This window comes from Neomonachus schauinslandi, chromosome 16 (assembly GCF_002201575.2).
Source record: "Neomonachus schauinslandi chromosome 16, ASM220157v2, whole genome shotgun sequence".
Lineage (NCBI taxonomy): Eukaryota > Metazoa > Chordata > Mammalia > Carnivora > Phocidae > Neomonachus > Neomonachus schauinslandi.
Window position 1 is genome coordinate 14,007,523 of NC_058418.1, and position 11,461 is coordinate 14,018,983.

The 11,461-nt window shown below is 48.3% G+C and overlaps 1 protein-coding gene across 3 annotated transcripts in view; it reads right to left on the reverse strand.

Annotated features, from left to right (window-relative positions):
* Positions 1-11,086, reverse strand: part of SPINT2 (serine peptidase inhibitor, Kunitz type 2) — a 28,681-nt gene extending 17,595 nt beyond the window's left edge. For all 3 annotated transcript variants that reach the window (XM_021700776.1, XM_021700775.1, XM_021700777.2), the window contains exon 1: positions 10,591-11,086. In XM_021700776.1, the coding sequence (XP_021556451.1) occupies positions 10,591-10,696 (106 nt within the window). In that variant the 5' untranslated portion in view covers positions 10,697-11,086. The remainder of the gene's footprint in view (positions 1-10,590) is intronic.
* Positions 11,087-11,461: the final 375 nt, after the last annotated feature.

An 11,461-nucleotide genomic window follows, 5' to 3' on the forward strand; every position in this document is an offset into this window, starting at 1 on the left:
TGGGGGCTGGTTGCCAGAAAGACAAGGGAAAGACTGACGGGTTGTAACTTTCGCCCCACCCCCATCCTCCAGGAAGAGGTGGGGGATGGGAGTTTGAGTTAATAATCAATCATGCCTACATGCTGAAGCTTCCTGAAAAACCTTAACCAAAGGGGTTAGAAGAGATGGGTCGGTGAACACATCATGTACCAGGAGGCTGGCTCACCCCAAACACCACAAGGACAGAAGCTTCTGTGCTAGGGACCCTCCCAGACTTCCCTCCATGTCTTCATCTGGCTGTTCATCTATATCCTTTATAATACACTGGTAAATGTATCTGAGTTCTGTGAGCCATTCTAGCAAATTATTAAATCCGAGAGGGTTGTGGGAACCTTTGATTTATAGCAGGTAGGTTGAAAGTACAGGAGACAACCTGGGACTTTCAACTGAAGGTGTGGGAGGAGCAGGTTGTGGGACTGAGCTGGTAACCTGTAGGGTCTGTGCTAACTCCACAGAGTTGGTGTCAGAACTGAGTTAAATGGGTGTCCACTGAGAACTGGAGAACTGCTTGATGTGGAAAAGCCCATTCATATGGTGTCAGAAATATTCTGTAGTAAACAGTTTTCTCTTTAAAATCTAATTAGTTTAGGGGCATCTGGGTGGCTCAGTTATTAAGCGTCTGCCTTTGGCTCAGGTCATGATCCCAGGGTCTTGGGATTGAGACCCCGCATCGGGCTCCCTGCTCCGTGAGAAGCCTGCTTCTCCCTCTCCCACTCCCCCTGCTTGTGTTCCATCTCTCGCTGTCTCTCTCTGTCAAATAAATAAAATCTTTACCAAAAATAAATAAATAAAATCTTTAAAAAAATTCTAATTAGTTTAGCGGTAAAAGCTGAGAATGTTAGCAAGACAACTATCTTTAGGACATTAGAACTCAGCCCAAGTTTAAGTGAGGGGGTCTCTGTAATTTATATGTGTTCTGGATCTAAGTGTTTTCTGGCAAGTTTGTTAGCAAAAAGTCCCCTTCTATGACATCTAGATTTATGTTGCCTGCTTTGGAATGCATTATTTATTAATCTTGAGGCTGTCCTGACAATGGCTTATCTGGGAAAAGGCACTTGAATTCAGTTGAGTAATAAAGCAAGGAGATTCATCAGTTTTTCCTCCATAGTCCCTACCGAGATAAATTATGGGGGCATGCACAGATGTGTTTTTGTTTTTTTAAGATTTTATTTATTTATTTGTCAGAGAGTGAGAGCACAGAAGCCAGGGGGAGCGGCAGGTAGAGGGAGAAGCAGGCTCCCCACTGAGCAAGGAGCCCAATGCAGGACTCTATCCCAGGACCCTGAGATCATGACCTGAGCCGAAGGCAGACGCTTAATTGACTGAGCCACCCAGGCATCTCCTCAGATGTGTTGCTTAAAAACAACTCAAATGGGAGGGATTTCTTTGACACACAGACCAGTGACGTAAGAGTGCTGTGAAGATTAAAGGAGTTTTGTATTCCATTATAAGCCCTTAAAACAGGGGCACCTGGGTGGCTCAGTCGGTTAAGCGTCTGCCTTCAGCTCAGGTCATGATCCCAGAGTCCTGGGATCAGGTCCCACACTGGGCTCCCTGCTCAGCTGAGTCTGTTTCTCCTTTTCTCTCTCCCTCTGCCCCTCCCCCTGCTCTCTCTCAAATAAATAATAAGAAAAAAATTTTAAAAAGAAAAAAGCCCTAAAAACATTTAGCACAAAGCTTTGAATAAATACTAGATAATATATTTTTATGAGCCCAGACTAATATAGGAACAGTGGGAATGAAGGTAAAAAAAAGGATGACACAGTTCACTAGAAAGTCCAACTGAATATGGTAGCTGACAGGACACAGGGGATATGGAAAACCACAAGTACAACCTCAAGTCAGAGTTGATCAAACCAACTTAACCATTACTCCTCCGTTTTTCTGCTGTGTGACCATTTACCACGCCTCAAGTGACACCATTCCTTATCTTCACCCAGAGTAGGACAATGGCAAACTATCACGTAGACCAAAGTCCTGCAACCCCACATTATCCTGCAATTAAGTGTTCAGAGCCTGGGGAAAATAAGAAAAAATATGCCCTGGTTACCCATTTGGACCTTCAGTATCTCTTCACCAAAGAATGCGAGAATCTTTAAAAGTTCTGTGTAACTGAAGAGGTACTGAATATCAGGGAGGTACTCATGGCTGTTTTAATTCCACTGTGCCAAATTCCAGAGTTGACATTTATTTTACGATCAGTTTTATTTCAAAACGATGTAGAAATTCACCTATTTTGGTTAGCTGGGTAGGTTCTACATACTTGAATGCTTCTGTTTTCAGTAAAGAAAGCTACTAACTACCCATCTCCTCTAGGTTTGGGTGCCTGGAAGTTGTCATTATTAGGATAAATAATTCAGAAACTTTAAAATAATCCTTAGGTATTTATGAGGAAAGAACATTTACAATGACAAATCCAACTTAAATTATAAGACTCATAATATCTTGTTTTAGATATAAAATCTTGGCATTTTAGATATAAAATATTTAGATATAAAAGTTTACATTTTAGAAACCATCGGCACAATGCAAACCACCACTCCTACCCACTGTCACCTCATAGTCATCACTCAAACAAGACTATAAATTCTACCCTTACCTAAATCTATAACTAGAATCACAGTAGCCCATCAGAATAACTTGGAAGGACAGTTTCAATGTCTTTCATGGGACTGCCTGTTAATTCAAGGGATTCTTAACCTTTTCTGAATCATGGACCATTTTCACAAATTGATGAAAGCTAACGGCCCTCTCCCTCAAACAGTGTTTCTCGAACTTTTTTTCATTATCATTCCCCTAAGGAACCTTTTTAGACATGTTTTTTCAATTACATCCCATTAAATTTCAATACCACATACATACTGTATATCTATTTATAAGGAGTGGCCCTTTGAAAGGTCACAAACTATGATGATAAAATTTTTCACCCCCTTAAGAGCATGTCCTAAACTCTAAATGACAGACCCAGGGACACACATAAAATATGACATGAACTCAAGTGACATATGAACTCAAGGACTTTAGAAGCCACAGACCTAGGACCCTGTTGGGTGAGATCCATCTCAAACACTAGTGCGTAAAACAACAGCTAAATTTTTTGCCCTCATTTCTAAAATGGATTTCCAATCATGAAAAATGTACATCAAATAATTTCAAAGTAAACTCTAAAGTTACTGGGCCTCAGCATCCATGGCATCCCTTTTCAGTTTTCAAAAAGATCTTGTCAGGGGGTGCCTGGGTGGCTCAGACGGTTAAGCGGCTGCCTTCAGCTCAGGTCATGATCCCGGGGTCCGGGGATCGAGCCCCACGGGGCTTCCTGCTCAGTGGAGAGTCTGCTTCTCCCTCTCCCTCTGCCTGCCTCTCTGCCTACTTGTGCTCTCTCTCTGTCAAATAAACAAATAAAATCTTAAAAAAAAAAAAAAATCTTGGGGCGCCTGGGTGGCTCAGTCGTTACGCGTCTGCCTTCGGCTCAGGTCATGATCCCAGGGTCCTGGGATCAAGCCCCGCATCGGGCTCCCTGCTGGCGGGAAGCCTGCTTCTCCCTCTCCCACTCCCCCTGCTTGTGTTCCCTCTCTTGCGGTCTCTCTCTCTGTCAAATAAATAAATCTTAAAAAAAATAAAAAAATAAAAGACCTTGTCAGGAACATGAAATGACATTTGTGACCAGGACTGCAAAGACACCCATAATCCACACCCTAATGCTTCTAGGGTCACTGTGAAAACTGCGTCAGTCATATGACCAGTGGGCCACCAAGGCTTCCTGGGGTCCATGAAATCATTTCAGTGTGACCCCGTCAGGGTTCTCTCCCCTCTCACATGAATCTCAGGCTACCTCATCACTTACTTGGCCTCAGCACATGGTAGAGGCTTGGACACCTGGCCAACTACCTCAAGACAAGCGTGAGAGCTGCAAATGACCCTGGGGATAGGAAAAATGAGAAGTGCGCGGGGACCTGGGTGAAAGAGGAGAAGTTTGCTTTCTCTATCATGGCTGAGCTCTCAAATGCTGACCAGGGTAAAGGAGTGTTTCAGTGGACCTGAAGGTGAGGCCCTCAAGGTTCTTTAGGGACTATCACCATTTGAGCTTCAAAGGCCATGTTTTCAGTACTAGCACACCAAATACACATTCATTGCTCATTTTATTTTATTTTATTTTTTTATTTTTTAGATTTTATTTATTTGACAGAGAGAGAGGCAGCGAGAGAGGGAACACAAGCAAGGAGAGTGTGAGAGGGAGAAGCAGGCTTCCTGCGGAGCAGGGAGCCCAACGCGGGGCTCGATCCCAGGACCCCGGGACCACGACCTGAGCCAAAGGCAGACGCTTAATGACTGAGCCACCCAGGCGCCCCTCACTGCTCATTTTATTACTGTACTACTTACTGTCTTCATTACAAGGTAGCTGCCATGCATTTGGAGGTCATTGGTTTTGTTCAATGCTCTGTTTCCTGGGCCTAAAACTGTACCTGGCACGGGGTAGGTGTCCAATAAATATGTGTTGAATAGGGGCGCATGGGTGGCTCAGTTGGGTAAGCGTCTGCCTTCGGCTCAGGTCATGATTCCAGGGTCCTGGGATTGAGCCCCACGTGGGGCTCCCTGCTCAGCGAGGAGCCTGCTTCTCCCTCTCTCTCTGCCTGCCATTCCCCCTGCTTGTGCTCACTATCAAATAAATAAAATCTTTTAAGGGACACCTGGATGGCTCAGTCGGTTAAGCGTCTGCCTTCGGCTCAGGTCATGATCCCACGGTCCTGGGATTGAGTGCCATATCAGGCTCCTTGCTCAGCGGGGAGCCTGCTTCTCCCTCTGCCTACCTCTCTCACACTCTCATTCTCTCTGACCAAAAAAAAAACAAAAACAAACAAAAAAACTTAAAAAAAAAAAGCGTTGGGGCGCCTGGGTGGCTCAGTTGGTTAAGCGACTGCCTTCGGCTCGGGTCATGATCCTGGAGTCCCTGGATCGAGTCCCGCATCGGGCTCCCTGCTTGGCAGGGAGTCTGCTTCTCCCTCTGACCCTCCTCCCTCTCATGCTCTCTGTCTCTCATTCTCTCTCTCTCAAATAAATAAATAAAATCTTTAAAAAAAAAAAAAGTGTTGAATAAATATTTCAAAGTATCCTGGAACAAACTGCCTTAACTGCAAGCAAAACAAATGCCTCTTCTGTGAAGGCAGGAATACCAGAAGATGCTACGGGCGCCTGGATGGCTCAGTCAGTTGAGCGCCAGACTCTTGGTTTCGGCTCAGGTCATGATCTCATGGGTAATGGGATGAGCCCTGCAGCATTAGGGCTCCATGCTCAGAGTCGGCTTGAAGATTCTCTCCCTCTGCCCCTCCCCGCCACTCACAAGGGTGCCCTCGTTCTCTCTCAAATAAATAAATAAATCTTAAAAAAAAAAAAATACTAGAAGATGCTACTTTGGAGAACCCTCAGCTGATCACCAACACCAACTGCACTTTAGCTCTTTGTCATATCTCTGACCACTCAGTTTACAACCATCCATGGGGGTGAAAAGATAGGAGTGGTGACTAAGAATATGCTTACTGGAGAAGTGCTGGGAAGTTTGTCCTTTAAGTCAAGGTGCTGGAGAAACTGTAATTAACCCAAGAGGTTAATGGAAACTGAAGATCACTTGAAAGTGCAGTAGAGGCTCTCAAATGAAGGCTGCTGCACTTTTCTCCAGTGGAAAGTCCCAAGAACAATCAACAAAAGTCCATAAGCCCAGTACCCATTAATGCCAAGCTTTGATGCCCAAGGTCAGGCATAAAGTTATTGGCAGCAGAAACTACACTTGAACTTCCTAAAGGAATTTTTAAGGTTTTATTCTGGGGGCACCTGGGTGGCTCAGTCGGTTAAGCAGCTGCCTTCGGCTCCCGTCATGATCCTGGGGTCCTGGGATCGAGCCCCACGTCCAGCTCCCTGCTCAGCGGAGAGCCTGCTTCTTCCTCTCCCTCTGCCTACTTGTGCTGTCCCATAAATAAATAAAATCTTTAAAAAAAAAAAAGTTTTATTCTGAAAAGGAATACACAATTGACGTTTCTCTTGATGATTTTAATAACATTTTCTTTTCTCTAGCTTACTTTATTGTAAGAATACAATATTTAATACGTGTAACACAAAATATGTGTTAATTGACTGTTTATGTCATTGGTAAGGCTTCCAGTCAACAGTAGGCTATCAGTAGGTTAAGTTTTCAGGGAATCAAAAGTTACATGTGGATTTTCAACTGCACAGAGGTGCCCCTAATCCCTGTGTTATTCAAGGGCCAACTGTATTATCTGCCCTTGAATTGAGTGAAAAATTACATATTTTGGGCCACTCCAAATAACAGGACTTGTCACCAGGGGAAGAGATTAAAAAAAAAAAAAGTTTTTTTTAACACACACATTTGTGGCCACCTGATAAAGGGCTTTTCCCTCCCTAACAGCAATGATACACACACCCCACACTATACAATTTATAAGGAGCTGTTATGTTTTCTCTACCTCCATTTACTAAATGGAGCATATTCTTAAGAGTGGGGGGGGGGTCCACAACTCAAATGCTTAGAGATATGGTGGGGTGGGCCAAATACATAAAGACTGAGGGAGGGCGCCTGTATGGCTCAGTCGTTAAGCGTCTGCCTTCGGCTCAGGTCATGATCTCAGGGTCCTGGGATCAAGCCCCGCGTCGGGCTCCCTGCTCAGCAGGGAGTCTGCTTCTCCCTCTCCTGCTCGCCCTGCTTGTGTTCCCTCTCTCACTGTGTCTCTCTCTGTGAAATAAATAAAATCTTAAAAAAAAAAAAAAAAAGACAGGGAGAGTAGTACATATCCTTTCCAAAAGGAGCACTGTGGGTGCTATGCAGGAACACTGACCTGGTGCCACTGATCTTCACATTTTTCAGGCAGAGCCCCAGCCAAATTTTTCCATAAAAAAAATTCCCAATTCTAGAAACTACAGGTCACATAGCGCCTGTTTGAGGCCTCTTGGGAACAGCCAGTTTATGATCTCTGTGCGCTTTCCATGGCAGACTGGCACTCTCTCTGAATGCCAGAAACACCCAGAGCAGCATCAGCTTTTCCCCACCTCCATCTGCAAGGGTCCGGATTCAGGACACCCTTTGTCCAGACTCCCAAGTGTCCGCTATACCCCAAACCCCTTCCTGTCTGCCCTCCAACACCCAGTGCCTGCCCAACATTGTCAGCCTTGAAACCACATGGCACTCCTATCACTTGCTTATCACCTCATCAGCCCCAGACTCCTGAATTACCCCCCTCATCCCCATACATCCTATTTTGTTCCATCTCTCTTCCCCCTAACTTCCAGGACTTGGGAACTTAGCAACTACCTTAAGCAAAATCTCTCATTTCCTCAATCTCCTCTCGGAACATTCTCATCACTTTCTTACTCTAACCAGACCCTGCTCTCCCTTGAGGACATGCCCAAGAGGGTTGGTCTCCCTGCTCCTGATGCTGCTTCTACACGATTCACCCTCTGTCCTCTCAAAACTCCAGCTATTAATCTCATCATCAAAGTAGACTGTACCCCACCTTGTGCATCATCCATTAGCCCAGATCACTACTCCTCATTTCATGACTTTAGCTCCTGGCTCACTGTCTCTCATGCTGCCTCTCTCATCATTCTCATTGATTTCCATATCCAGGTGGGTAACACTCAGACCATCCTGGCCTCTTGGTTCCTAGACCTCTTCTCCAGCGATCTTGTCCTCTCCTCAGCCTCGCCCCACAATGGTTATGCCTAGACCTTGTCTCAATAAGCACAGCTTCTTGGAACCTCAGCTCCAAGCATCCCACTCACTGCCCATTGTATCCTCTTTCTAGTTCATTCCCTCCAAAACCTTAACTCCAACAATCCACTGACCCTACCACCTTTCCTCTACCCCTCCGCCCCCTTATGTCTTCACACAGGTCAAGTTCCTTGACCAACTATTACGATCACCCCCTCACACACATTCACTACACACCTCCCCCTCTCACCATACTCATCAAAGCAATCAGAAGGGGGTAAAAAATCAAAACTACTTCCGGCCTCAAATTAAACTACTGAAAGCTTTCAAACAAACAGAACTTCAGATAAGCAAGGTCATTAGTTCACCCAACCAGACAGGAGTACTTTTGAAAGGTCAGGAGGGCCAGCCAGCTGCAGCAGCCAGAAAGGCCCCATTAGGAAAAGAGAAGGCCTCTGAAGCCAGACTTGACTTTGTCAATTACGATTGTGTGACCTTAGGCAAGACCTGTCTAACTTCACCACTGCACCAGGTTCTTTCAAGGATTAAACACATGGGAGCTCAGAGTAAGCAGTAGAGGTTAACCCTAAACTCAGTTTTGTTTTGTTTTAAGATTTTATTTATTTATTTGACAGAGAGAGACACAGCGAGAGAGGGAACACAAGCAGGGGGAGTGGGAGAGGGAGAAGCAGGCTTCCCGCGGAGCAGGGAGCCCGATGCGGGGCTCAATCCCAGGACCAGAGCCGAAGGCAGACACTTAATGACTGAGCCACTCAGGCGCCCCCTAAACTCAGTTTTGATAAAGTCCCAGGGCAGGTAACTGGAGGGTACATCCTAACATAATTACATCATTGAAAAAAGTCCAGAAGGGCTGTCAAATTCTAGTCCAGACTGCAAGAATGTTCAACACCTGCATTTTTTTATGAGTTATTTTTTTAGATTTTATTTATTTGACAGAGAGAGAGAGCGCACAAGTAGGCAGAGCAGCAGGGAGGGGCACAGGGAGAAGCAGGCTCTCCGATGAGCAGGGAGCCCAATGCGGGGCTCCATCCCAGGACCCTGGGATCATGACCTGAGCCGAAGGCAGACGCTTAACCGACTGAGCCACCCAGGCGCCCCTGTTTTATTTATTTTTTTAAGATTTCATTTATTTATCTGAGAGAGAGAGAGCTCGCGCACAAGCAGGGGGGGGAAGGGCAGAGTAAGTGAGAGAAGCAGACTCTCCGCTGAGCAGGATGCTGGGATCAGGACCTGAGCCAAAGGGAGACGCTTAACCAACCTAGCCACCCAGGTGCCCAACACCTGCATTGTTTATTCCTTGACCTACAGAGCTGACTCTCTCCCCAGTGACCCTGGACATCCCCATTAGCTCATTTTCTCCTCTCTGCCTCTGCTGTGGGGAAATTAACAGCCTTCAGAAGCCACCACAGGTGATGACTTGGTGTACACACACCCTGCTTTCTTTCCACCCAAAATGCTGGCCTAGGAAGCCACCTGGCTCCTGCCTACTTCTCCCACCTCACATCCTCCTCCAATTCTCTCCCTACCCCCACTTCTACTCCAGCTAGGATGGTTCTCTTGTCTTTTCCTTGAATACCACCAGGCTTGCGCCCTCGAGGACTCTGTACTCCGTTACCTCCAGCTGGACTCTCACCTACTAGGTCTTTGTGTTAAGGCTCAAGACGTTACCCTCCTCAGAGAGACCTCCCCCGACCACCTGAGCTAAAGCAGCCCCATCATCTTACATCACGTTGTTTGTGTACTTCACCTTGTTCATTTACTTCTTAGTAATTTAATACTGCAGTGACTGCTCTTTATCTAAATGTTTACTCACTGTCTCTGTCTCTCCCACTAGAATATAAGCTCTTTTAAGTGCAGGGACCTGGCTTGTCTGAGTCACAACTGTTATAACCGGGTCCAGCATCATCCCTGACACATCTGGGGCTCAGTAAGTTTTGCTTGAATCAACGAATTCTTCTTTGAAAAGAAGGTTTTTTCCAAAGCCTGGCTGTGCTTGTCTGAAGCAGTTGAGGTTATGACAACACTTGTTCAAAAAGACCTTCCCAGACCAAACTTCCAGAGAATGTAGAAATCTAAATTGGGCCTTATTCTCTACCAACCTGTTAAGGACCAGTTCCACGAACCCAACCCCAGCTTCTCAATGCCAATACTCTTCTTACACCAAGGGGTCCCCACTCTTGCACCTTGGCAAAGTTTCTCCCCTCCAACACTTTTGTCCTTCTTCTCCTTCCTTTGGATATCACTGAGAAACACCTTTCTTTTTGGAGGCGCTCTACTGCAACTGAACCAGGTAAGATTTCTCCGGAGGCTGTGGTCCAATAAATCTAAAGAGGTGGGCGTGGGGGCTTCTTCCCAGAGGCTAAAATTGCCATTACGTCACCTAATCCAACCCCCACCCTCGCAGGCCTGGCCTCCCAGGGATCTCCTGGGCAGCAGAACTTCCCTCTGCCAGGAGGAGGCCGGTCTTCTGTTGGGCCTCTCACCCCCTTCCTGCCACAGGAAGGGCCAATGCCACTCCTTCTTGGTCAATAGTCCTAAGTCTCCTCCCTCACCCGCAGGAAACCTTCCCAACCCTGGCTCCGCCGCCCGCCCTCACTCCCAGGGGCTCCCGAGCCTCATCCGCAGGCTCAATCTCCCAGAGCCCGCCCCACCACACCCCCTGAGCTTCACCAGGTCGCCCCCTATTCCCTCTCCCGCCCATTCGCCCCGTTCAGACCCTGCCCAAGGCCCCTCGCACCCCAACTTAGCCCCCGGAACCTAACGCCCCGCCCTCGGCCTTCCACTCCTCCCGGGAGACCCGCCCCGGCCCTCACCGTGGACGCCACGTTCTCCCTCGGCCGCCTCAGCCCGGAAGAGGAGCAGCGAGGCCAGCAGGGCGAGGAGCGCCCCGCAACGCCTCGGCTCACACAGCTGCGCCATGACGGGCTCCACCCGGCAGCGCAGGCGAAGCCTCGAGCCGCCGACCGTTAGGGTCTCGCGATCAGGTGCGGGAAGACCCTTGCCGCGCACGCGCGCTGGAGAGCCTCGTGTTCAGGTGCGGGCGCTCCCAGAGGGTCTGCGAGGTGCTTCGCCGGCGCTCCTGCCGAAGCGCCCGGGAAGGCCCCTACTCGTCGGACCTTCGGTGTGCGGACACTCTGCCTCCTACGCCCACGATGCTTCTGTCCGCCCCTCACTCGCCTTCCCCCCGGCGACACTCAGCGACTCTCCCCCGGCTCAGAACCCCACCACACTTCCAAACACTCGGTAGGCGGTAGAGCCAATGGCGGCCGCCTCCGAGCGGCTATCGAAGGTGGCCGGTCAGGGAGAGGGGCGGGGCGCACCTGGCGGGGCGGGGCGCGCAGAGCGCAGGCGCAGGGAGCTCGCACCTGCGCGGCGATCCTCCTCCCTCGGCGCACCTGGGCTGGCCCCAGGATGGGGGGGGGAAGGGTGGGGCTTGAGTTGGTCCGCCCAGGGTAGGAGCTAGCCTGCGGGGAGGCGCAAACCTGCTGAGCCCTGGGGCCCCTGCCTCCCTGCGCCGGGGCTCGGTGACGTCCTAGTACCTTTCACCCTTGGACTGGGCCTCGGGGTAGGAGAAGAGGGTACAGAATGCTCTTCCTGGAAGTCTGTGGTTCCTGAAAATGTGGCGATGAAGCTCGCCTCGTTTCTGCCCTCCTTTGAGGGTGAGGGATTTATTCCTTCCTAAAT